The 27,701-nt window shown below is 41.1% G+C and overlaps 1 protein-coding gene across 2 annotated transcripts; it reads right to left on the reverse strand.

The window, feature by feature from the left end:
• Positions 1–1,942: 1,942 nt before the first annotated feature.
• Positions 1,943–27,297, reverse strand: CCK (cholecystokinin). Of its 2 annotated transcripts, none has more exons than XM_075316621.1 (3): positions 27,194–27,297; positions 24,751–25,002; positions 1,943–2,381 (listed from the first exon to the last, which is right to left on the reverse strand). In XM_075316621.1, exons 2-3 carry the CDS (start codon positions 24,998–25,000, stop codon positions 2,245–2,247), a joined length of 387 nt encoding a protein of 128 aa, XP_075172736.1. In that variant the 5' UTR covers positions 25,001–25,002; positions 27,194–27,297; the 3' UTR covers positions 1,943–2,244. The 2 variants fall into 2 exon arrangements, with proteins under 2 accessions (XP_075172736.1, XP_075172735.1); XM_075316620.1 differs by having other exon boundaries at positions 1,943–2,384.
• Positions 27,298–27,701: the final 404 nt, after the last annotated feature.

Consider the following 27,701-nt stretch of genomic DNA (forward strand, 5'->3'; position numbering starts at 1 on the left):
TATGCACTTTCAGCCCATATTATATATATAATTGTATTTCTGAACATGTTTTTGTAAACAGCTAAAATAACAAAACTTGTGTCACTGTCCAAATATTTCTGGACCTAACTGTAGGTTGTCCTCTATTTCACATATCCTTAAGTAGTGCTTTTTACCCATTCTCATATTATCTGTTCTAGCTGTCCATGACTCTGAGGTGACTGAGAACCCTGTGATAAAGGAGTCCTTTTTTGCCTGAATTGTCAAGTGATACCTATCAGTTACTATCACGTAGCATTACAGGTAGCTCAATTAATTAATTAATCTTTTTCTCTTTGGTCTCACGATCCATGGGGTCATATCCCATGGGTCATGATAACACCTGTACCATCTTTTTATTTAGATTCTACTTATCATTATTTACCGATTCCAGTTCTGGAATAGGCCCTCATCATCCATTCATTTGAATTCTCAAGTGCATAAGGTACTGAGATATATATATGTTCACACCATTATAAGGAACAAAGTATAAGTATTGAGGTTTCTCTTGTAAACTATGTTTTTGTGATATGATATGTGTTCATTCTTTTCACTATATAGGATTACAAGTTTTTCATTTGTACCCTATTGGCAATGACGCTATACAATTGAACACACATCATCCTGTTACCCATATAGGTGTGTACTTACCTTCTTGACTTCATCCTAGTGCTTTGTCCAGAATGTGCCTTTAGATGGGTCATGTGGAAATTTCCTTTCCTTTGTATAAACTTTTTCACTATGACCTTGAAAAATTTCCTGTATGTGCATCATGGTCGTTTGACCCATTGTATACTCGAATAACGATATATTGTACTGTTATGCTGTACGTTGTACTAATTACTTGTTTATATGGTTTTGTAACCCTTTATGATCTTAGATAACTTTGTCCTTGATTAAGACCTGAAAACAAGGTCGAAACGTCGGATGAACTATCCTTTTGCACAAATAAAGAAATTTTCAGCATTTTCCGAGAGTTCCTTGCTTGCATTATTGATCTCTATAGTGTGCCAGAGCTATTTTTATTGAACTAACTGTAGGTTGTGTCATCAGTCTTTTTCTTAAATTACAAAGATATACTTTGATTATTTGGCCTATGGTGGAAAAACAAATGTTCTTGGATAAAAAAAAGCTATGATTTTAGTGCTGCCAATAATAATTGCTCATAGTTGTGAAAAGAAGAAGTCTGGCGATTCTGAGAAGAGTTTGTTTCCTAAATTTTTTTAGGTATAACTTTGATGTTTGCCTTTGAGTTTTTCATCTTGTATGGAGCCTACTGAGCAAACCATTTAAAGGAAATTATACTGTATATTTCCATTCTCTGGGCCCAGTAAAAATTATCACTCTAAGGCCGGGGCCACACGGGGCACTACTGTGATCTTTGCATGACACTCGGCTCATGCTGGCAGCACAGCGGGAGCCGAGTGTCATGAGAGTGTCACTGCGACTGATGTACGATCATGTGATTGGACCGCAGCTGTGGGGGACAGGCCGGCTTTGAGGAAGGGAGGGCCGGTGCTGCGGAGGGGAGGGAGGGATTTATCTCCCTCTCTTCTCAGTTGCTGGCTATTGCCATTCTCGCTCTGCACTCGCAGTACACCGGTGTACTGCGAGCCCAGTGCGATTTTTCTCTCGCCCCATAGACTTGAATGGGTACGAGAGAAACTAGGATCGCATTACACTCGCAGCATGCTGCGATTGTTTTCTCGGTCCGATTAGGGCTGAGAAAATAATGGCTCATGGGTGCTGGCACACAGGCTAATATTGGTCCGAGTGGAATGCGATGTTTTATCACATTCCACTCGCTCAGATTTTCATGCCGTGTGGCTTAGGCATAAAGAAGTTGCTGATGAAAACTGGTTTTATTTTGTATTTTAGATATTTTTTCTTTTATATTTTGTATTTTTATTTAGTAGGCATTGGCAGTTTTTCATCTACAGTTTATTGTGTAATACCCAGCAACTTGGATTGACAAGAGGTGGTAAACTAAATAATTTTTAATATGGAATATCAGTAGCATATGATACAAAATAAAAAAGGCAAAATAAAGAAGAAAAAAAGGTTTCTGTAAAATTCTGCATATGTGTATTGCATTGTAAAATGTTACAAACAAATTTACAACAAGTACATAATAAATATATGTTTAGAACATGATTTGTAAAGACAACAAATTAATTTATTTAATCTGTACAGAATCTGGAATGTGTTTTTATGGGATGGGGCATTTTAAGAAGAGTATTCATATTCTTCAGCACTGCGGCGGCCGAAATCCATCCAGCCCATGTAATCTCTGTCATTTATCCGATGGGTTGGGTCAATGATGGGTCTGCTTGGCAAAACTGCATATCGTCCAGAAGAAGGTCCTGCTGAAATATAAAATATATATTGTCTGCAAGCAATCATGATTGCATAACGTCCAAATATATCCATTATCAAGTGATAGTTTACTCTGAGCCTCCTATACCTTCACAATCCCCATACATTTTGTGATTATGTGAGGGACACGGCCACACTCTTCAATATGTATTGGGGTTGTTCAACAGTAAAATGGCTGAGAAACCTTAGAGGGGTTGTTCAAATTTTAAAAACATGGTTGCTCTTTTTAAAAGAAAAGCTAATTTACTTCAATAAATCTGATCAACAATAACATACCGAGGCGTGGCACTTTTTTTCTGACGAAAACAGCCATATTATTCTCATCCTGAACAACCCATCAATGTGTCTGCATTGGTTTCTTCATCAGGAATCTGCAAATGCCAAACTTCTTAAGGATACATGATGTACTAATTCTGGAGTATTTCCTTTATTTATGCACTTTTTAACCTTCTATTTTTATATATATTTTTCTACCATTCTTTATTTTTATGTGTTCACAAACACAAGTATCCACATAGGGGTCAATGCGTAGTCCTATTCTTTATATGAACGCTGTACGTGACAGTACATTAGCCAATTAGATTTTTATGGTTTTTCTAGTTTTTTGTTTCATAGTCTGGATTCTACATCAGAAGATAAACCTGCAGATGAAAATGTATTACTGCTACTGGTGAAAAAGAAATAATATATATATATATATATATATATATATATATATATATATAACAATTCTATGTATTTGGGGTCTGTAGTAAACTACATGAAAGCCACTATGGGCACTGTAATTTCTACAATTGTTGACTAGTATCCAATATTTGTAACCAACAGAGTAAAAGAGGTAATGTATTACATGTTAATGTTCCTTCTCTGCAATGCACAGATCAACTAGGTCCTCAGTAGGGTGCTGAGTAGGGGGCTCCATCCTAAGGCAGACAGCATATTTAAAAGATTGTTTTACTTAAAGGGTTATTCCCATCTTCATACATTTTTTATGTTGGATAGTATTTGTAAATACAATAAATGTACTACTTATTAAAAGTTTCAGCCGTTCTTGAGATATTACCAGGTTTCTTTTGTTTACAGCTTGCTGCCTTGGAGACCGACCACACATGCACAGTGCTTACAAGCATTGTTTTGAAGCTGATCAGGATCGTGAGAGCCCACCGTTATCTCCCAATCCCAGCCAGCTTCAGCGTAATTTTTATGGGCTCTACCACAGTCGGTCTCCTAAGTAGAGATGAGCGAACCGGTCGCGGTTCGGCTCGAGGTCGGTTCGCCGAACGGAGCTCCCGTTCGAGTTCGGTTCGTCGAACGTTCGACGAACCGAACTCGAACGTATAGGCTATAATGGGAGGCAATCACAAACATATAAAAATGCATTATAAATGTACACAAACAGTTAATAAACATTGCCATAACACTTACCGGTCCTCGCGATCCCTTCTGCACTCTGTCTCCTGCCGCTATTCCATCCGATGATCGCTGAATCCTCCCGGTGACCTGCACTGCCAGCAGAGAAGCAGGACCTATTGTGACGTCAAAATAGCCATGTGACCAGTCACGTGGCTATTATCTCATTGGCTACAGACTGGTCACATGACTATGACACGTCATGTAGGACCTGCGAGTGCATCTCTCCGGTACACGGTGCACATATGTGTATCGCCGTGTACCGACGACATGCTCTAGCACACGGTCGACTCCCCGTTCCGTTAGGGACCGGCTGACACAGCCGGTCATTAACGGAGATCACCGTTGCCATAGCAACGCAGTTAGCGGTGACGTCACCGCTAACCGCGGCTCCGAGAGCACCGTTGCTATGGTAACGCGTCTGTCAGCGTTACCGCTAGCAGCCAGCAGTGATCACTCACGGAGTGAAGGCTGCACGCTGCTTCCCGATTGTAGTGAGCATTGTAGTTAGGATGGAGGTTCCCCAGCCCCAAGTGATGAGCTGGTGAATCTCATCCTTCCTCACTACAATCGTCACTACTACTACACTAGAAAGAAAGAAGACAGAAGAGCAGGATCGTGGAGGGCTGACAGGGGTAATAAAGATGGAGTCTCTAATGTGTCTGTGTATTTATTTCTATTAAAGTATTTTTTCTCTGTGTGGTGTCTTTTTTTAACCCTTTATTGGAGATTCTTAATGGCCGGGTCAAACGTGCCTGACATTAAGAATCTCTGGCTTAATACTGGCTGGTAAAACAAAGCCAGTATTAACTCATGATTACCCAACAAGCCACCCGGCTCCAGGGCTGTTGGAAGAGTTGGATACAGCGCCAGATGATGGCGCTTCTATGAGAGCGCCATTTTCTGGGACGGCTGCGGACTGAAATCCGCAGCAGAGGCGCCCACAAACCTCGGGCTAACCTGTGCTGCGGATTCCAATCCCCAGCTGCCTAGTTGTACCCGGCTGGACACAAAAATAGGGCGAAGCCCACGTCATTTGTTTTTTAATTATTTCATGAAATAAGTGAAATAATTAAAAAAAACGGGCTTCCCTATATTTTTGGTTCCCAGCCGGGTACAAATAGGCAACTGGGGGTTGGAGGCAGCCCGTGGCTGCCAGCTGTACCTGGCTAGCATACAAAAATATGGCGAAGCCCACGTCATTTTTTTGGTGGGCAAAAAACTTCTGCATACAGTCCTGGATGGAGTATGCTGAGCCTTGTAGTTCTGCAGCTGCTGTCTGCTCTTCTCCATACAGACAGACAGCAGCTGCAGAACTATAAGGCTCAGCATACTCCATCCAGGACTGTATGCAGAAGTTTTTTGCCCCCTGAAAAAATTATGTGGCTTCGCCATATTTTTGTATGCTAGCCAGGTACAGCAGGCAGGTACGGCTGCCCCCAACCCCCAGTTGCCTATTTGTACCCGGCTGGGAACCAAAAATAAAGGGAAGCCCTTTTTTTATTATTTCATGAATTTCATGAAATAATTAGAAAACAAATGACGTAGGCTTTGCCCCATTTTTGTGTCCAGCCAGGTACAACTAGGCAGCTGGGGATTGGAATCCGCACCACCGGTTGGCCTGAGCTTTCTGGGCCCCACTGCTGCGAATTGCAGTCTGCAGCCACCTCAGAAAATGGCATTTTCATAGAAGCGCCATCTTCTGGCGCTGTATCCAACTCTTCCAGCACCTGCCTGCTATACCTGGCTAGCATACAAAAATATGGCGAAGCTCACGTCCTTTTTTTGTAGCTTTTTGGCAAAAAAAAAAAAAAAAAATGCTTCCCTGGATTTTCCATTGCCAGTGAAGGTAACACCAAGCAGTGGGGGTTAGCAGCCAGTAGCTGCTTGGATTACCCTTAGCTAGCAATACAAAAAATGCAGTGGGAGCTAACATATATTTTTTTTAATTATTTATTTAAATAACTAAAAATAAAATGGGCTTCCCTGTATTTTGATTGCTGGACATCACAGTGCTGTAAAAATAAATCTTTAAAAAAATGACGTAGCGCTCCGCGGTATTTTTGATTCTCAGCGCAGATAAAGCAGACAGCTATGGGTTGCCACCCCCATCTGCCTGCCGTTACCTTGGTTGGCAATCAAAATACAGGGAAGCCCATTAATTTTTTCTATTTAAAAAATAGTTAAAAAAAAAAAATTACGTTGGGTCCCCCCATTTTTGATAGCCAGCTAGGGTAAAGCAGACGGCTGTAGCCTGAAAACCACAGCTGGCAGCTTTACCGTGGTTGGGGATCCAATGTGGAGGTCCCCTCAGGCTCTTTTTTATAATTATTTTATAAATATTAATAATTACACAATAAAAGTAGGGGACCCCCCAAATTGGATCACCAGCCAAGGTAAAGCGGACAGCTGTGGTCTGGTATTCTCAGGGTGGGAAGGTCCATAGTTATTGGGCCTTCACAGCCTAAAAATAGCAGGCCGCAGGCACCCCAGACGTGGCGCATCCACTAGATGCGCCAATCCTGGCGCTTCACCCCAGCTCATCCCGTGCCCTGGTGCAGTGGCAAACGGGGTAATAAATCGGGTTGATACTAGCTGTAAAGTCACCTGAGATCAAGCCCAGCAGTTTGTGATGTCATGGCGTCTATTAGATACCCAACATCATAAACTGTCAGTACTAACAAAAACAAAAAATCGACAAAAGAAATTTATTTGAAAAAACAGTCCCCAAAACATTTCCTCTTTCACCAATTTATTGTAAGAAAAAAAATAAAGGGGTCCCACGACGACTCTGGACCGTCTAGAATATGGGGGGGAGACACTCAGGGAACGTATCCCCCATTTTCTAGGAGTGCGGACCCTTCATGTGAGGAGTGTGGGTGCAATGAATCTGCACTCACTCTCCCCGGGTCCACAGCAGCAGAGTCCATGTCGTAATGGTTGCTACCAAAGCTGCAATGCCCTGCTCATGAGGTAAGGGCATGCCTAATCAGGAGAACTACTGTAGAGGAAGCTCTGCTCACTGGTATATAGGTGCTCAGAGGTAATAATAGATAAAATTAGTGAGTAACCTCGGCACTCTATATCTCCCAGACTAAGTCAGTAAGTCACAATGGATAGTAATGCAAAATCACTCTTTATTGGTCCGTATTAAGAAAATTTTTTTTTCATAAGCATATATGTTTTTGTCCAAAACAAGTTACAAATGACGTTTCGGCCTGAGCCTTCGTCAGATTGGACTTATCTGCATGTAATCATGAAAAATGACAATAATCAGTATCACATAAGAGTGAGAGAACAATAACATAAACTCGAACAATGTAGAGGTACAATTGGGATGCAGCAAAAAAATTGCAACACAGCAAGAAATGAAACACATGATACAAATGTCATAATACAGTACAAGGACAATATAGTAATGACAAATATGGGGTCAGAGTAGACTTAGACAGCTCTGGTACGAAAGAGATGTCAATCATAAAGTAACATGTGCAGTAGGTGTAGAGCTACACTATGCATGGCAGAGCTAATGGGTAGACCGACCATAGAAAAAGTAGAGAAAAAGTGGAGAAAAAGTGGAGAATAAGTGGAACATAAGAGGAGAAAAAGTGGAGAAAAAGTGGAGAAAAAAGTGGAGAAAAAGTGGAGAAAAAGTGGAGAAAAAGTGGAGAAAAAGTGGAGATTAAGAGGAGAAAAAGTGGAGAAAAAAGTGGAGAAAAAAGTGGAGAAAAAGTGGAGCATAAGAGGAGAAAAAGTGGAGAAAAAGTGGAGAAAAAAGTGGAGAAAAAGTGGAGCATAAGAGGAGAAAAAGTGGAGATTAAGAGGAGAAAAAGTGGAGAAAAAGTGGAGAAAAAGTGGAGAAAAAGTGGAGCATAAGAGGAGAAAAAGTGGAGAAAAAAGTGAAGAAAAAGTGGAGAAAAAGTGGAGCATAAGAGGAGAAAAAGTGGAGAAAAAGTGGAGAAAAAGTGGAGAAAAAGTGGAGCATAAGAGGAGAAAAAGTGGAGAAAAAGTGGAGAAAAAGTGGAGAATAAGTGGAACATAAGAGGAGAAAAAGTGGAGAAAAAGTGGAGAAAAAAGTGGAGAAAAAGTGGAGAAAAAGTGGAGAAAAAGTGGAGAAAAAGTGGAGAAAAAGTGGAGCATAAGAGGAGAAAAAGTGGAGCATAAGAGGAGAAAAAGTGGAGAAAAAGTGGAGAAAAAGTGGAGAAAAAGTGGAGAATAAGTGGAACATAAGAGGAGAAAAAGTGGAGAAAAAGTGGACAAAAAAGTGGAGAAAAAGTGGAGAAAAAGTGGAGAAAAAGTGGAGATTAAGAGGAGAAAAAGTGGAGAAAAAAGTGGAGAAAAAAGTGGAGAAAAAGTGGAGCATAAGAGGAGAAAAAGTGGAGAAAAAGTGGAGAAAAAAGTGGAGAAAAAGTGGAGCATAAGAGGAGAAAAAGTGGAGATTAAGAGGAGAAAAAGTGGAGAAAAAGTGGAGAAAAAGTGGAGAAAAAGTGGAGCATAAGAGGAGAAAAAGTGGAGAAAAAAGTGAAGAAAAAGTGGAGAAAAAGTGGAGCATAAGAGGAGAAAAAGTGGAGAAAAAGTGGAGAAAAAGTGGAGAAAAAGTGGAGAAAAAGTGGAGCATAAGAGGAGAAAAAGTGGAGAAAAAAGTGGAGAGAACGTGGAGAAAAAGTGGAGAAAAAGTGGAGCATAAGAGGAGAAAAAGTGGAGAAAAAAGTGGAGAGAACGTGGAGAAAAAGTGGAGAAAAAGTGGAGCATAAGAGGAGAAAAAGTGGAGAAAAAGTGGAGAAAAAGTGGAGAAAAAGTGGAGCATAAGAGGAGAAAAAGTGGAGAAAAAAGTGGAGAAAACGTGGAGAAAAAGTGGAGAAAAAGTGGAGAAAAAGTGGAGCATAAGAGGAGAAAAAGTGGAGAAAAAGTGGAGAAAAAGTGGAGCATAAGAGGAGAAAAAGTGGAGAAAAAAATGGAGAAAAAGTGGAGAAAAAGTGGAGAGAAAGTGGAGAAAAAAATGGAGAAAAAGTGGAACACCCTTTGGTACCTTTCATGTGGCACTAAGGGGTGCTTAGCTTTGTATTTAGCCAAAAAAATGAAAAAAAAATGACATAGGGTTCCCCCTAGTTTTGTAGCCAGCTAGGGTAAAGCAGACGGCTGCAGCCTGCAGACCACAGCTGGCAACCTCACCTTGGCTGGTAATCCAAAACTGAGGGCACCCCACGCTGTTATTTTAAATTAAATAAATAATTAAAAAAAAAAACACGTAGGGGTCCCCCAAAATTGGATCACCAGCCAAGGTAAAGCAGACAGCTGGGGCCTGATATTCTCAGACTAGGGAGGTCCATGGTTATTGGAATCTCCCCAGCCTAAAAATAGCAGGCCGCAGCCGCCCCAGAAGTGGCGCATCCATTAGATGCGCCAATCCTGGTGCTTCGCCCCAGCTCATCCCGCGCCCTGGTGCGGTGGCAAACGGGGTAATATTTGGGGTTAATACCAGATGTGTAATGTCACCTGGCATCAAGCCCTGGGGTTGGTGAGGTCAGGCGTCTATCAGATACCCGACATCACCAACCCAGTCAGTAATAAAAAAAAATAGACGACAAACACATTTTTATTTGAAAAAACACTCCCCAAAACATTCCCTCTTTAACCAATTTATTAGATTGAAAAACAAATCCAGGTCTGGTGTAATCCAAGGGGTTGCCATGACGATCCACACTGTCCCAGTCAATGAAGAGCAGGATGTTCCCCATTGACTGGGAGAGCAGTGCAGTGACCTGAGCTAACATCAATGGGTCAGCCCAGGTCACTGCAGGGGGGTGACAAGTGCTGCTGTCAGCGAGGTACATTACCTGCGCTGATCTCCAGAACACTGACAGCACCTGTCACTGAGTTCAATGACCGGCGCCTTCACAGCAAGTATCGCGAGAGGTCCGTGACGTCACCGCTAGTCAGTCTCGGGTCGGAAGCGATAGGTGATGTGACAAGCGGCGGCCATGGAGGACAGTGACAGCGCTGAGGTCGGGATGGCGGGACTTCATCACCGCAGGTAAGCCGAGCGAGCGAGCGAGCGAGCGAGCGGGCGGGCGGGGGGGGATGGGGGGGATGGGGGGGGATGGGGGGGGGGATGTGTGTGTGTGTGTGTGTTTGTGTATGTATGTGTACATGCCGCGGGCAGGAGGGGGCGGAGCGAGCTGAGCGGGAAAGTGTGGGCTTCCTGCACGTAACTAAGATAAACATCGGGTTACTAACCAAAGCGCTTTGCTTGGATACCCGATGTTTATCTTGGTTACCAGCTTGTGGCAGGCTGCCAGCGATGGCTCCTGCACACTGTAGCTGTAAAAAGCCCTGCTTTTTGCTGCTAGAACCGTTCTCGAACGTATCTAGAACTATCGAGCTTTTGCAAAAAGCTCGAGTTCTAGTTCGATCTAGAACATGCCCCAAAATCACTCGAGCCGCGAACTGGAGAACCACGAACCACGAACCGCGCTCAACTCTACTCCTAAGTAACGACCTGTAAATTAAAAAAAAGTGTTATATCTCAAGAATGTCTTAAAATTTTAATAAGCAGTAAATTTCACATATTCTCATACTTACAAGCACTATCCAACAGTGTCCATTTATGGAAACGGGAATAATAACCCTTTAATAGTGGTTTTCTTAGTCATAGTTTATACTGATTCTAATCCTGTTATAAAAAAATCAGATCTTTATGCACTGAATTATGGTGAGGTTTGTGGTGGGTCCATTATTATACACAACAGCCATCCCGAATAAAAAGTGCAATGCAAGATCTGAAGAAGGGACAAACAGTCTGACCGTCTGGTTACATGGGAAACTACATCTAAATTTCCTGTAGTAAGTTTACTATCACAGTCACAGATAATAGTTATACCCTAATGGAGGAACCGAGGAACCATGCATCACCTCGAATTAGTGATTTACATGTAATTGCTAAACGCACAACTGGATACCCTAAGCAAAATTGAGCTCCTTAATATTTACTATATTGTACAGTGAACATTACTGAAAAAAGTCATCCGTATTTACCAACACCACTACAAAATATTAAATGCAATACAGGATGCAGCCGGCCCCCATAATAAAGGTTCAGGCAGTGGTTTATCATGCTATGATGGGATAAAGTTACAATATTTTCCAACAAGTAAAATATATTTTTGTACCGTGTTAGCCAGTAGAGATAAAAAAATTGTTTAAAAGAACAGAGAGTCCTCAGTGGTTGATACCTTTTAATGGCTAACTGAAAAGATGGTAATAATTGCAAGCTTTCGAGACTACTCAGGTCTCTTCATCAGGCATGGTACCATGCCTGATGAAGAGACCTGAGTAGTCTCGAAAGCTTGCAATTATTACCATCTTTTCAGTTAGCCATTAAAAGGTATCAACCACTGAGGACTCTCTGTTCTTTTAAACAATATTTTCCAATAATGATTTATTTCGTACTACAAGAACTTGGGACTCCATTCAACATTTCATGTCTCAGGCAGCGCTGATCTATGACACAAATCATCATGATGGGAAAGGTACGATTTTGGTGTCGCTTAGGAGGCACAGTAAAAAGTAACGGATGGTAAGTTTACTTCTCTTAAGAGATGTGAGATAGCACCAGGAGAAAACTCGCTCAGGACGTGAGCGGGTTAATATGGTAAGGTAGCCGTGCACTGCCCAGTAAAGGTATAGGGTACAATATTCAGTGAATATTATCTTTATTGAGGTCCACAAATTCACAAATCACAAACTGGTTTACGACTCTGGACAGAAGCCTTCATCAGGTATTTGTCAATTTGTGGACTTCAATAAACATAATATTCACTAAATATTGTGCCCTATATCTTTACTCGGCAGTGCACTGTCATCTTACCTATTTCTACAAGTTAATCTGTGGATCTGTGGGACTGTGTTACTGAAGTACATCTGTTGACTCAAACTATTGTAGAGCATCTGATTTACAGTGGCTTTCTTTATCTGCTGCACTCCTTTCTACCGTTGTCATAGGTAGGCAGTTCTTCAGAAATCAGATGATTACTTTTTCTGACAGTGTAATTTTTCTGTCTCTCTGTCCTTAAAACATATCTGTAAACAGATTTCATTTTGCAAACTACATACATTATTAAATAGATCTCTTACATCTGATATGCAGTCAACCTGACATGATAACCCATGTGAGAATGACTGCATAATTCTATGTGAAAGTTCAATCACTACCCACCTAGCCTGACTGACAGCTCCTCACTATCCCTTATTCCTGCTGCCCAATCTCCATCCACCCAGCCTGATTCACAGCTCCACACTGTCCCTTATTCCTGCTGCCCAATCTCCATCCACCTAGTCTGACTGACAGCTCCTAACTGTCCCTTATTCCTGATGCTCAGTCTCCATCCACCCAGCCTGACTCACAGCTCCTCACTGTCCCTTATTCTTGCTGCTCAGTCCCCATCCACCTAGTCTGACTGACAGCTCCTCACTGTCCCCTGTTCCAGCTACTGAGTCTCCATCCACCTAGCTTGACTCACAGCTCCTCACTGTCCCTTATTCCTGCTACTCAGTCTCCATCCACCTAGCCTGACTCACAGCACCTAACTGCCCCTTATTCCTACTGCTCAGCCTCAATCCACCTAGTCTGACGCACAGCTCTCCACTGTCTCTTATTGCTGCCGCCCAGTCTCCAACCACCTAGCCTGACTCACAGCTCCTCACTGTCCCTTATTCCTGCTGCTCAGTCTCATCCATCTAGTCTGACTCATAGCTCCTCACTGTCTATTATTCCTGCTGATCAGTCTCCATCCACCCAGGCTGACTCACAGCTCCTCACTGTCCCCTTTTCCTGCTACTCAGTCTCCATCTGTGGTGCCTCTGAGGCTTCAGTCGCCACACGGTATTGCATCTGATTTAAGATGCAATGCTCATCCTGGGTAAGAGGCGGTTAACCACTGGTTTTCACTTACACAATACACTTAGGTGGTTTCCAGTCAGCCAGCAGTTACACAACACAGGTGGGCACCATAGCAATGGGTTATTCCCCAGCACTGGTGAGTCATCAGAAAGGTGGGAGCTGTCTGGGGAAGTGAGCAAAGACACTTAGTTTCACTTCAGAATGAGTTTTACCTCAGAACAGTTTGGACGCAGGAGAAAGAACAGCTTGAGCCAGAGAAGAGCAAGGCCTCTGGGGGGGATGCTGAACGATTCCCCCCCAGAGGGGCCAACCGGATGCAGACTGAGAGAGAGACAGGAGACTACCAGATGGAGCTGTGAGACAGGAGGTCATACGGTAGCCGGAGGGTGAGCCCCAACAGCTCCTTTGGGACCGGCGCCGCACAGCATGCAGAAGCCCTAGGGTAGAACATACTTCACGATAGACTACCAGAATCTGCAGGGAAGGGGGATTTCACATCCCATTGCCCACCACCAAAAGTCCCGGGGCACCAGCAGCATATAGAAACAGGAGCCACGGCCATGGTCGGGTCCATAACAAGTTTTGCACTGCCTGCGTACGGGTCAGCAATTAAAGCCAAGGACACTGGGGTCCCCAAGTAGCTTCATGCCATGGGGAGCCACACTACAAGGCGCAAGGAGGAAGTTCTCAAACGCTTCACAACACCGGTGGTGACCTCTGATTCTTCCGGGATCAGCTTTGGCCCATCACGGCGATGACCGCTAATCTGCGGGCACAGCACACAAACTGTGAGTAAAACACCTGGAACCGCAGCCCCTGTGTGAGACTCTGATTTGCCGGTGCCACCGCCCCGCGCTTCGACGTCAACGGCCCTTTCCCCCGTCGCCACCGTTCTCCCTGGGGCTCGTTCCACCTGTGGGGAGCTGGACTATCTGAGCTGTGGTAACAACAGCCCCGGAGGAGAGTGACATCTCGCAGCGGCGGCTAATCCCTGGCTGCGCACCACGGGTGGCACTGCAAAGCAAATCCCCATCCCCCCTTGGACTCTCTTTGCCTTTAACCAACGGGGCCAAAAGCTGGGTCAGGCCATTCACAGCAACCCCACAAAGCCACTGGCCCGGTGACGAGTAAGCCCTGCAGGTAACATGGGGTGCTACATATCCACCTAGCCTGACTCACAGGTCCTCACTGTCCCTTATTCCTGCTGCTCAGTCTCCATCCACCCACACTGACAGCTCCTCACTGTCCCCTTTTCCTGCTGCTCAGTCTCCATCCACCCACTTTGACAGCTCCTCACTGTCCCCTATTCCTGCTGCTCAGTCTCCATCCACCTAGTCTGACTGACAGCTCCTCATTGTCCCCTTTTCCTGCTGCTCAGTCTCCATCAACCCATCCTGACTCACAGCTCCTCACTGTCCCCTTTTCCTGCTGCTCAATCTCCATCCACCTAGCCTGACTGACAGCTCCTCACTGTCCCTTATTCCTGCTGCTCAGTCTCCATCCACCCAGCCTGATTCACAGCTCCTCACTATCCCTTTTCCTGCTGCTCAGTCTCCATCCACGTAGCCTGACTGACAGCTCCTCACTGTCCCCTATTCCTGCTGCTCAGTCTCCATCCACCTAGTCTGACTGACAGCTCCTCATTGTCCCCTTTTCCTGCTGCTCAGTCTCCATCAACCCATCCTGACTCACAGCTCCTCACTGTCCCCTTTTCCTGCTGCTCAATCTCCATCCACCTAGCCTGACTGACAGCTCCTCACTGTCCCTTATTCCTGCTGCTCAGTCTCCATCCACCTAGTCTGACTCACAGCTCCTTAGTGTCCTTCCTGCTGCTGAGATAAGTGATAAGTGGCTAGAAGTGATTTATACTTCTAGCCACTCTGAGTACTCGTCCAGATTTAATTTATTTGAACTTGATAACTTACTATTTATCTTTAATCTTTTTTATAATTGTTAGGGCTCATTTTTTGGGGAACATTTTATAGTTTTTCATTGCATTACATTGGTTTAAAATGACAAAAATGATAGTGGAGAAATTTGATTTCTGCGCTGTTGATGAATCCAGTACCAGTCACATGAGGAGGATAATTGAACATGGTTTATTAATCTACTGATATCTTTATCATGACAACCACATGCACACTTTACATTAGTATATTCCCAGATGACTATTGTATCATAAAAAAAATGTTTAAAAGAACAGAGAGTCCTCAGTGGTTGATACCTTTTATTGTATCATAAGGAAGCATTATACTAATGCATTAGCAAACTATTGTTAATGCATAATATAGCCTAGAATTGAATGAATTACTGCAATAATTGACTCCTAGGGGTCCATAAAGAAAAAACTAGTTAATTAATATATCATGAATTTATATTATCATTAAAAACTAATCTTGCAAATATTTTGTTTACTCTGTTTTGTTCAAGCCCAAAATAGAAGATATAAATATGAATAAAAATGAATATACGCATTTTCATTGGTAGTCTGTGACCTATGCTATGGCCTTTAAGGTACAGACTTCCACTTTATATGAGGACCCCTGTCAAGTAGTCAGATACAGTTAGGTCCAGAAATATTTGGACAGTGACACAATTTTCGCGAGTTGGGCTCTGCATGCCACCACATTGGATTTGAAATGAAATCTCTACAACAGAATTCAAGTGCAGATTGTAACGTTTAATTTGAAGGTTTGAACAAAAATATCTGATAGAAATTGTAGGAATTGTACACATTTCTTTACAAACACTCCACATTTTAGGAGGTCAAAAGTAATTGGACAAATAAACCAAACCCAAACAAAATATTTTTATTTTCTATATTTTGTTGCGAATCCTTTGGAGGCAATCACTGCCTTAAGTCTGGAACCCATGGACTTCACCAAACGCTGGGTTTTCTCCTTCTTAATGCTTTGCCAGGCCTTTACAGCCGCAGCCTTCAGGTCTTACTTGTTTGTGGGTCTTTCCGTCTTAAGTCTGGATTTGAGCAAGTGAAATGCATTCTCAATTGGGTTAAGATCTGGTGATTGACTTGGCCATTGCAGAATGTTCCACTTTTTTGCCCTCATGAACTCCTGGGTAGCTTTGGCTGTATGCTTGGGGTCATTGTCCATCTGTACTATGAAGCGCCGTCCGATCAACTTTGCGGCATTTGGCTGAATCTGGGATGAAAGTATATCCCGGTACACTTCAGAATTCATCCTGCTACTCTTGTCTGCTGTTATGTCATCAATAAACACAAGTGACCCAGTGCCATTGAAAGCCATGCATGCCCATGCCATCACGTTGCCTCAACCATGTTTTACAGAGGATGTGGTGTGCCTTGGATCATGTGCCGTTCCCTTTCTTCTCCAAACTTTTTTCTTCCCATCATTCTGGTACAGGTTGATCTTTGTCTCATCTGTCCATAGAATACTTTTCCAGAACTGAGCTGGCTTCATGAGGTGTTTTTCAGCAAATTTAACTCTGGCCTGTCTATTTTTGGAATTGATGAATGGTTTGCATCTAGATGTGAACCCTTTGTATTTACTTTCATGGAGTCTTCTCTTTACTGTTGACTTAGAGACAGATACACCTACTTCACTGAGAGTGTTCTGGACTTCAGTTGATGTTGTGAACGGGTTCTTCTTCACTAAAGAAAGTATGCAGCGATCATCCACCACTGTTGTCATCCGTGGATGCCCAGGCCTTTTTGAGTTCCCAAGCTCACCAGTCAATTCCTTTTTTCTCAGAATGTACCCGACTGTTGATTTTGCTACTCCAAGCATGTCTGCTATCTCTCTGATGGATTTTTTCTTTTTTTTCAGCCTCAGGATGTTCTGCTTCACCTCAATTGAGAGTTCCTTAGACCGCATGTTGTCTGGTCACAGCAACAGCTTCCAAATGCAAAACCACACACCTGTAATCAACCCCAGACCTTTTAACTACTTCATTGATTACAGGTTAACGAGGGAGACGCCTTCAGAGTTAATTGCAGCCCTTAGAGTCCCTTGTCCAATTACTTTTGGTCCCTTGAAAAAGAGGAGGTTATGCATTACAGAGCTATGATTCCTAAACCCTTTCTCCGATTTGGATGTGAAAACTCTCATATTGCAGCTGGCAGTGTGCACTTTCAGCCCATATTATATATATAATTGTATTTCTGAACATGTTTTTGTAAACAGCTAAAATACCAAAACTTGTGTCACTGTCCAAATATTTCTGGACCTAACTGTATCTATGTAATCTACTGTACCAAAATGAAAGTGCTTTAATCTAAAGGAACTTCTTCACAGAAACGTATCTCCAGCTACTGTATTATTTGTTCTGCTAAATCAACCTTACATTACTCCTCCTAAGCCAGGATATTAACCTTATACAAAATGACTGTAGAGGATAAAAATGCTTGCTATTCCCTAAACATTGCTACACATGCCCATAGGCCATGTCTGAAATTACTGACCCTCTCCATTCGAGTAAATTGTTACAGCACAAACACCAGGTGCTGCCAACATAAAAATGTAAAAGTGGCACTGTTTCTGGAAGAATATATATATAAAAATTCTTCAAACCTCTTTAACCTGGAAATGTCAACAAAGACATATTCTGATTTCATTATCATTCCAATTAACACAATCACTTTACATAACGCTAAAATAGATAAAATTAACAAAGAAATATACAACCCAAATTCCTCAAAAGTTGGGACGCTGTGTAAAATATAAAGAAAAGAAGAATGGAATTATTTGAAAATCTCTAATAGCAACATTTTATTCACAAGGGAACATTGAACGCAATCAGAAGGTGAAAGTTAGATATTTTTCCTTTTTATTTGAGAAAAATTAACACATTTAGTTTAAAGGGAAGGTGTCATAAAAAAAAAATCAATAACTGAAAAAATGTAAAGTAACAATGTTTTAATGTTTTGTTTAAATATTATTATTTGTTTTTAATTGAGCAAAATATAAAAAAAAAGTTTGATATTTTCCACTGTTAAACACTTGGGGGAGCAGCTTCTGAAATCCTACAGAAATCCCACTGTAGAAAAAGCTCCAATTACAGCTGCAGTAAAGTGGGCAGAGTCTGCTCTCCTGTGTGTGATGGCACGCCTCCCCCCTCCTAATCTGAGTGTTTACAACAGATAAGAGAGAATGACATGTAGCGACACAGTGCAGAGCCATTTTGTTGGTGACCAGAAATGTCTAAAGTGTCACCAAGGAGAGCTGGAGTATCACACAGGACAAGATTAGATACACAGTTCAGTAGACAGTATCACATAGGATATGATTAGATACATGGCTCAGCAGACAGTATCACACAGGATAGGATTAGATACACAGCCCTGCAGACAGTATCACACAGGAGAGGATTAGATACACAGCTCGGCAGACAGTATCACACAGGAGGATTAGATACAGAGCTCAGCACACAGTATCACACAGGATGGGATTAGATACACAGCTCAGCAGACAGTATCACACAGGATGGGATTAGATACACAGCCCTGCATACAGTATCACACAGGAGGATTAGATACAGAGCTCAGCACACTGCGGCGGTACTCACATGCAGTGGCACACAAACACACACACACAGCAGCGGCGGCGGGCTGAGCGGGGGCTGGGTAGAGTGGAGGGAGGGGGTGTCATTAGAGACAATAACAGCGGGGGGGAGGGGCGGCAGCGGTAGCAGTAGCGGGGGCTGGGTAGATTGGAGGGAGGGGGTGTCATCGGAGATGGTAACGGCGGGGGGAGGGGCGGCTGCAGTAGTCGAGGCAGAGCGGGGGCTGGGGAGAGCGGACAGAGGGGGTGTCATCGGAGATGTTAACGGCGGGGGGAGGGGCGGCGGTAGCAGTAGCGGGGGCAGAGCGGGGGCTGGGGAGAGCGGAGGGAGGGGGTATCATCGGCGATGGTAACGGGGGGAGGGTGGGGGGGTATCCCGTACTCACACATCCTGGCGGTTGACAGGGGTACACTGGAGCAAACAGCATGGCTGTGAGCTCCACAATGATGGCGCTGATCTCCTCCATCTGCTGTGATCTGGACAGCCCAGGGGGCGCATTCAGGTCACAGCAGACGCCCACTGTAACGTTACTGATGGGGTCGGATCCCGACCACTGTTCTCTATGCACAGGGGCTGCCATAAAGGAGTGTGTAACTGTCGTTACACACACAACAAATCCATGGCAGCCCCCAGTGCCTCCAGTAAAACTAGAATTAAATAAAAAACTAAATAAGCAGCGATTTTCATTTTGTATTAAAAATACTTGATTTCATAATCAGTATTTTTAATACAAAAATAAAAAAACGCGATACCTTACCTTTAATGCAGCAACACATCTCAAAAAGTTGGGACAGGGCTATGTTCAGAATCCACTCTTTTTTTTACAACAGTCTGTAAATGTCTGTGATGTGAGATCAATAGATCAATTGCTGGGGTTATCTGAGATAAATGTCCCATTCTTGAGTGATGTAGGATTGTAGCTGATGAACAGTCCTGGCTTTTCTTTGAATAACTTTTTTTTTTGTCACAATGCACCAAATGCTTTATATGGAAAGATCTGGAGTGCAGGCAGACAGTTCATCACCCATGCAGAGCCATGTAGTTGTGATGGATGCAGTATGTGGTTTAGTCTTGCTGAAATATGCAAGGCCTTCCCTGAAATAGGCGCTGTCTGAATGAGAGCATGTGTTATTCTAAAACAATATACAACACTGATAGTGCCTTTCAAGATGTGTAAGCTGATGGTATAGGTGCTAGTGCAACCCCAAACCATAAGAGATGCAGGATTTAGAACTGTGCACTGAAAACAAGCTGGATGGTCTGGTTCCTCTTCAATATGCTTGGCACAGTGTTTGTGGTTTCCAAAAACAATTTCATATTCTGATTCATCTAATCACAGAGCAGTTTTCCATTTCACATCAGTTAACTTTAAATGAGCCTTGGGCCATACAAAATGGCAGCAACTCTGGATTATTTTGTTATATGGCTTCTTCTTTGTATGATAAAGCTTTATCTTGCATTTGTGGATTGCACAGCAAATTTTGTTAATAGGCAATGTTTATTGGAGATATTCCTGAGATTATACAGGGATTTGCCCAACTGAATCATTTTGGTTTATTAATGCAGTATTGTCTGAGTGTCCATAGATCACAAGCATTCAATCTTGACGGTTGGCCTTTTCCTTTGTGCACATGTATTTTTCCAGAATCTCTTTTATCTGTTGACAATATTATGTGCTTTAGATGGTGGGATAGAAAGTCTTTTAAATTTTAAGTTAAAGAACATTCTTCTGAAATTGTTCTACCATTTTTAGATGCAGTTGTTCACAGATGAGGGAACCTCGGACCATGTTTGTTTCTGAAAAACTCTGCCTCTTTAACAAGCTTATTTTTTATAACCAGTAATGTGACTTAGTTGAAAATTGACTCACTCTGTATCAGTGATTTTGGTTCTTGAAGAAGGAGTTTCAAAACGCCGAAACGCGTAGGACAATAAATCACAATTTATCTTCAATTGCTCATGTGGATAACCACATGGCAGCGCGGGTTAGCTCTCTTCCTTCTTCCTTCTGTACACTGATCCATCTACAGGGGTTGCAGCAGCCATTGTGTCTTCCTTGCCCTTATAATAGTTATGACTGACACAAATATCCCATGTGAATGATTTCCTGTAATCAGTTTATTCTGGTACCAACAGTAAATAACAATATTTGCACCTTTTTGTCTTTTCCAGCAATTTTAATTAACTTCCAATATGTGTTCTATGTGCTTTTGTGAATAAAATTTGGCTATAAGAGATTTTCAAAATCATTGCATTTTTGTGATCTTGCATTTTACACACCATCCCAACTGTTTTGGGGTTGTAATATATTTGCTCTAACAACTGCATATAACACTACTTGTTATTCTAATTGTGTGGACACCATGGCCATAACTACCAGTGTAGCTGATATAACAGCTACTATGGGTTCTAGCAACTTCAATGTTCAAGAAGCCTTAGAGATATTACTGGTCACTATGGACAAAATAGAAAAAGCGTGTTGACTATGACCAGAATACTAAGATGAAAATCTATGACAAAAAATGACAAAAAGGAGAGAGAAAACCATATTATACATGACATACTGCCTTTGGAAGAATGATGCCTCATTCTTAAGCTTTAGGCTACGTGCCCACGGGACAATGTACCCGCGGATTTTGACAAGGAAAACCTGCGGATTTATCTTGATTTTCTAGATAAATCCGCAGGTTTTAGCAAGTACAGACACTCCCCATGTTATCCTATGGGACATGGGAAAGGCTTTGTCCATGCAGCGGTATGTGCGGCTGTGGAATATGCTGCGATGTCCCGCAGCCGCACGTAACTGTATGTCAATTATTCCTGCGGAAATACCTCCGGAAGTCCCGCCTCTCCACTATGGAGATAGAGGCCGGGACTTCCGTAGGTAAGTTGCACGAATGTCTGCAGGTTTACAGCAGATATTTCGCTGGAATCCCGCAGCAATGGATAGCTGCGGATTCCGGCCAGCAGCTGCGGTAAACCTGTGTACGTATCTGGAGATATATCCACAGGTACATTGTCCCATGGGCACATAGCCTAACTGTGTCCCCATGGTTATATACAGGGATGATCGAATACCTCAAATATTCGGCTTTGCAAATATTTGACGAATAAATTGCTGCTATTCGACTATTCGAAAATATTCAATGCTCAATGTAAGTCTATGGGAAACCCCGAATAACAACTATTCGAAACTATTCGGGCTTCCCAAAGACTTACATTGCGCATCGAATATTCGCATAGCGGCAACCTAACTAATATATAACTTATATACACTGATTGTCCACTTTAATAGGCACAAGTTATACAAATATAAAATCAAGTGAGTATGTTCTGTATTGATCCATTCAAGGCAAATTCACATTAGAATGGGAAAATTGAGAATCTGAGTAATTTTTTAACAAGATAGATCATTGGTGTAAGACTAGCCAGGGTCAATATACAGTATTATAAATCATTTACCTGGTGGGACTTTAATATACAAACATTTAGAGAGTATACAGAAATCAGTGTGAGCAAAGAAAAAGATCTAGCAAAAGGGGATCCTGTGGACATAAACATCTTGTCAATGAAAGGGACAGAGGAAGATGTAAAGATTATTCTTTTAAAAGAGCATTGCGAAATATATTGAAAGGGTGGGTCCAAATGCGGAAACACATCACCAACGAGGGTTGGAGAGACACCCAGTTTAGGATTTTACATAGGGCTATTGTAGGTTTCAATATTCCGGGTAGAGATGCACGTTGTCCAAAATGCCAAGCAGAGAAAACATATATGCTATATGGACTCTGGGAATGTAAGGAAGTGAAGAGGTTCTGGAATCGAGTAAGAATGTTGGCCCAAACAACATGGGGGATATATTGCAGACCAGAATTAATGGTGTGGATTTTCCATTTCTTTGAGGGTGGAGTCAAAGGGGGATCAAATACTCGGGAGAAAAGGACATTTGCAATCAAACATGACTTGGCCATGATAGCTAAAAGGTGTATCTTAAGACACTGGATACAGAGGGAGGGTCCATCTACAAAGGAGGTTTTTGGGGAATTGCATACTCTTCTGAAGTTGGAAAAATTAGAAGCGGAAAGGGATAAGGATCAAAACACAGTCACGTTCTTTGCGAGATGGAAAAATTTTATTGAACACCACTTCACACGGGGAGAAATAAATAACTTGGTGACACCTTTCATACACACGGAGTGGTATCTCCTGAATGAAATCCAGGATAGCTTGGGCCACCTGAGGATCACTTAGTGGGGCCTCGAGAGGAAGGAGGAGGCGAGACGTCAAGGAAGTATTAAATCACATCGTTGATTTTGGAATTATTAAAGAATGACACAGGGGTTTAAGGGAATACAGTATATTACATGTGGTTTATTTTGACTTTCTAGTTCGGTTTCATTATATGTCATTTTTCATGGAAGAATAATCTGGACTAGCAAGAGGGGGTTGTACCCCTCTTTTTCTTCTTCTATATCATACTCTGTCAATTGATTGTCCTTCCCTTGTAATCATACTCATTTTGTTATGGTTTTTATAAAATTTGCAAAATCAATAAAAATGTTTGGAAAAAAAGAGCATTGCAATGGAATTGCAGCTGGACGCAAAGATCTTACTCCGCTATCATGTCTTAATTGACAACTCCTAAGTACCCAAGGGATATAAGATCAGACATAAAACTCGAGAGACATTACTGTCTAAAGAAAACAGAAAGTCAAGACTTGGTAAAAGAAAACAACAATTGGATCAATGGCGAGTAAAAAAAAAAGTTGCTGGTCAGATGTATCCAAATTTCTATGACACCATTCTGATGGGCGGGTCATAATTTGACGCAAGCATCATGAATCAATGACCCCTTCCTCTCAGGTGTGAACAATTTAAGCTGGTGGAGATAAAAATATTCAGTGGGGAACATTCTCTTGGCACACCCAGGCTAATCTGACATTCAAGCACCACATATTGAAAATGTAATTTAAAAGGTTTTCCATTTACCCCAAAATACTGTCAGCAGTATCCAGATATCCCTGTTAATGGAGATTGCTTTATTCCTTTAATTTTAAATTTGTAAAAATATGAATACACAGTTTTGGTCAAGGCACATTGCCCTTAACCTTGTGACTTTATGGAAGGAACATATTTCATTCACCCACTTTTCTAAATTTTGGAACACATCACTGATGTCCTCATCTGTAGTCAAGTTGGCATTGGCATACCTACCCAATATATGTTGTGCATCACATATGCCAGCTGTTATCACAGCATCTGTTCACACAATTCCCCAATTCATTACATGGTTCTGCTTCCAATTTTTGATGATACTTACATGCAAGTCTGACCCTGACTATTAAAGCGTAAACCAGCTGATTACCTACTTAATGCTCAAACATGCACAAACAACGCATTGTATTGCGCAATGGTGCCTCGATAACAATTTCAATTAGCCAAAATGCAACATCACCAATTAATGAGACTAGAACTAAGAAAGACAAATCCCTTTTGATAATGCAAGGACAAGATATGGAAAAGCATTTAAAGTTCAGACCCTACCATGCATAATTTTTTCTATCGTTATCTTACATCATCCAGTCTACTGATGACATTCTAGAATAGTTTCCAGTCCTATGCAATGCAGTAATAATGGTATTTCCTGATAGTAGAATGGGGTAACCTATACAGTTCATCCTTTGTTGGTTTGAAATGTTAATGTTGGTACAACCAAAATACGTAACACCTTAATGTCATTCGACCTCTTTGCTTTTAGTTTGGTTAATTAATGTAATTCATCCTCCAGTTCTGGAAGGTTCCTCAGACTAAGCTTTTGGATTTGACTAACAGATAAGGATTTGTAATAGGGAATCCATGTCTATGATCTTGAATTTCCCATGCCATTTTTGTTGGTAGACAATAACTAACTAAAGAACTGTTCATAGGATAAGTTTTCCAAGCAACTAACTAAAGAAAAGCACTATAATACCTATAATGTTTTTGTAGTGGATAGTGTTTGAGTACGGAATGAATAGGTACCATATTGTAGTGCCTAGGTACTATGAGAACCACTACCATCCAGTTCTCTGTCACACATTGACAGTAATACAATGATCAAGGCAGAGTGGCTTGTTTGGCCATCAGCACCCAGGTAACATGGCCATCAGCCATCCCCCTAGTTTACCCCTGCCATTAGCTATTGTTACATTTTACCCTATAATTGTACCAAACTGTAAAGTATTCATTATAAATGCAAACTACTATGACCTATTACAACCTTCCTAGAGAATTATCAATATCAGATAGTGATCCATTATACTGCACATACGGTGTCTTAGAATATTTATCATATCAAATTTAAGACATCAAGTATATTTATATTTCCTACTTTTACCTTTCTGTTTCTATCTACTTATTAATTTCTTCAGCTCTTTGATATGTTACTTATCCATTGCATGAATTTCTATAGTGAATAAGTTATGATTAATAAGTTACGGGATCTTAATACAAAAATCTAATCTTACCTTTCCTGGTCTGGAGATATTTGGCCAACATTGCCCCAAAGTTAGCCTTTTGGTCTCCATTTCCATCAAAACGCTGGAAGGTTTTTAACTGGCCAGATGAAGCACGGATATGTCTTGGGTGATGTAATGGGTTCTGCTGTTCTATTTCGCGGGTCCCTAGATCCTCATTCATAGAGCCCACAGTTTGCTGTCCTGTTGAGCTTGCAGACAGCACGGCAAGTAGTACACAGATGCATATTCCTCTGTACATAGCTAAGGGAAAATTATAAACCATGATACATTTTGAAATTGTTGTAAAGTACAATAAGTATATTTGTGCAAAAAATGTTAGAAAAATGGATAGGCTATAAAGGGATCCAAAGAAATCTTGATAACATAAAAAAAATCCCAATAAAATAACAAATTTTAATAGATGTGTATTAAAAACAAGTGAAATTTAGGACAACTCAATAGTATTCCCATAAAATGGTACTAATTGCTATCCAGTAGTACCATTATATGGAGTTACTAGTGAGTTCTCCTGAATTTCACATGGTTTTAATGCATATCTCTTAAAATTTGTTATGTTATTAGGATATTGTGTACATTAACCAGTTAAGTTAAAATGTTACTATAAATAATGAAATAATGAAAATACTAAAATATGAGAATGAAATGTTCCGCTTTGTTTTGACCAATAGTATTTAAAAGTAGACATTCAGACAGGGTTGGGGATATTATGACCATCACCTGCGGTACAGTGTTGCCTATGTACGCATCTTAAAGGAGAAAGAAATATTGCTATGTACATGCAACACAGCTTCAGAGATAAACTCTGCTCAATGATCGTGCCTCACAATTCAGCAACTTTTCATACAGATAGACGTTTCCTATGAAAAGTCAATCCCGACATTATGGAACTGCTGAATCTTCATGCATGAGACTCAACAACATACAGATTATTAATATTTAATGGCGTACTTGCAATTCAACAAACCAGAAGGAAAATTAATAAATGATATAAGAAATGTCAAAATAGCCAGATAACAAAAAACTAGGATCGGATAATTATTATTTTTTTCTGTGGATAATGTTATATGACAATGATTGTTACTTCTTGTCTCGACTATTACATTATAGATTTAAACAAAACTCTACTCGATCAAAACTTCATCAAAACTAATAGGGAAAGGTCATAATAAAATCTTTATACTAGTTAATGAATTGGCTTTTCTATTTTCTGCATGGATGATAATTAGGGATATGGTGCTATAAATTATTCAAGCCCTTCATGCGTCAATATTGTTTGGTCGACAACTGTTAAAACCCTATGGGTATCATATACATCAAATACCCAAAGGGCGAATACATCAAATACCCAAAGGGAGAATACATCAAATACCCAAAGGGTAAATTCCTGTAAGGTCTCTCCAAATGTCAATGGCTACTAGTTGTCGATCAACAGGTTAAAAAGACTGTATTCCTGCGGACTCTTGGTCACCAGGTGATTAACTCTGCTACATACTGACCTCTATCTGTTAACATTGAGCTATCTTGTCATAACTTGCTCTATGTGCAGCCGGATTATTATTTCCAATAATTATATTTTTATCCAGTTCCTGTCGTCACAAACCATTAAATGTCAGTTTTAACAAATGATCGGTCTTAAGATATTTTCCGAAAGAGCTTTCTGTAATAATTTTATGTAATAATTAATTTTGCCTTTTTTTATCTTTATGTATAATTTATAGCTGACGTATAGACAAGATCTAAATGTCTTCTGACTAATATTCAGCTAATAGTCATATAACGATAATCACAATTGTGTAGGGTTTTTTTTGTAAATTTTCACATTTACATTGTTCAACACATGCAGGTAAACTTACACAGATGTAAATCAGTAAAACCTAAATATAATTGGCAGAATACCAAGGATACCTGACACCAGGGGAAAGTATAAGTATCAGCTCCCTAATTTACGTTTTAAAGAAAATGAAAATCTAACTACGATTTGACAATTTAATGTAACGTGAGTGCAAATATGGATAATATAGATATTTTTAATATATGAGAAAGTTATCTAGCCACGTACATCATATGACCTCATTTTTTAAATACGTAACTAAAAAAAATAATCAGCATGTACTCATAAAGTAAAAGTATAGTATTTCTCCAAGTTATACATTAAATAAAATCAAGAAATCAAGCAAGTCTAGTCTTGTAGTGTTTCTCAAAAATAGATAAAAAAACAGACCTGATTAAGTAAAGATCAGTTGTCCCCAAACTTCGCAGTAACTTCACTATACTGGAGAATGTTGACTCCTAGTTGTAGACATTACCACCTGTATAGTATCCCTTTAGATAGCAGCTCCTATTACCTGAATAGACTCCATAGCGTAGTATTCCTTTATATTTATAGCATTGATGGAAACATTGAATGACAATGAATAGGCAGAATACTCACCTTTCAGAACAGATCTGCTTTTCCAAAAGAGAAGCAGGAGAGGGCAGTGCTCAGTGTGCAGGAATAGTTCTGTGCTCTTGGCTGCTGCGCTGGAGCTTATATACTCCCCCCTCTCTGTCATCTGTTTGCACAAGATGATGCAAACAAGGGATCACTACATGCTCAACTGGATGCCATCAGGTCATAACATATTCATGTCACTTCAGGCAAGACCACCGATAGAGCTCTTAACATGACTATCATCAACCCCCAGTCATTATATACATAGTCCCTGCAGTCTATGACCACTCTAATCACCACTGGAGATGGGATAACTCAGTATTGAGGTTCCAAAGCTTCAGTCAAAAGGACAGAACCATGTTTATATTCATTCATTCATTCATTCATTCATTCATTCATTCAACGTGTATTACGGAATCTGTCTTGGCAAAAAAATCTACCATTCAAAAGCTTACAAATGCAAATTCTTCATTGTAAACTTGACACTTACTGCTCTGTGACCCCAAAA

The sequence above is a fragment of the Anomaloglossus baeobatrachus genome, chromosome 6 (assembly GCF_048569485.1).
Source record: "Anomaloglossus baeobatrachus isolate aAnoBae1 chromosome 6, aAnoBae1.hap1, whole genome shotgun sequence".
Lineage (NCBI taxonomy): Eukaryota > Metazoa > Chordata > Amphibia > Anura > Aromobatidae > Anomaloglossus > Anomaloglossus baeobatrachus.

Excerpts from the sequence above, each read along its gene's own strand:
- CCK (XM_075316620.1), bottom strand. The coding sequence starts at position 25,000 with ATGTACAGAGGAATATGCATCTGTGTACTACTTGCCGTGCTGTCTGCA. Across the intron at positions 2,385-24,750 it reads ATATCTCCAGACCAGGAAAG|CAGGACCTTCTTCTGGACGA; the intron begins GTAAGATTAGAT and ends TTTATATTTCAG.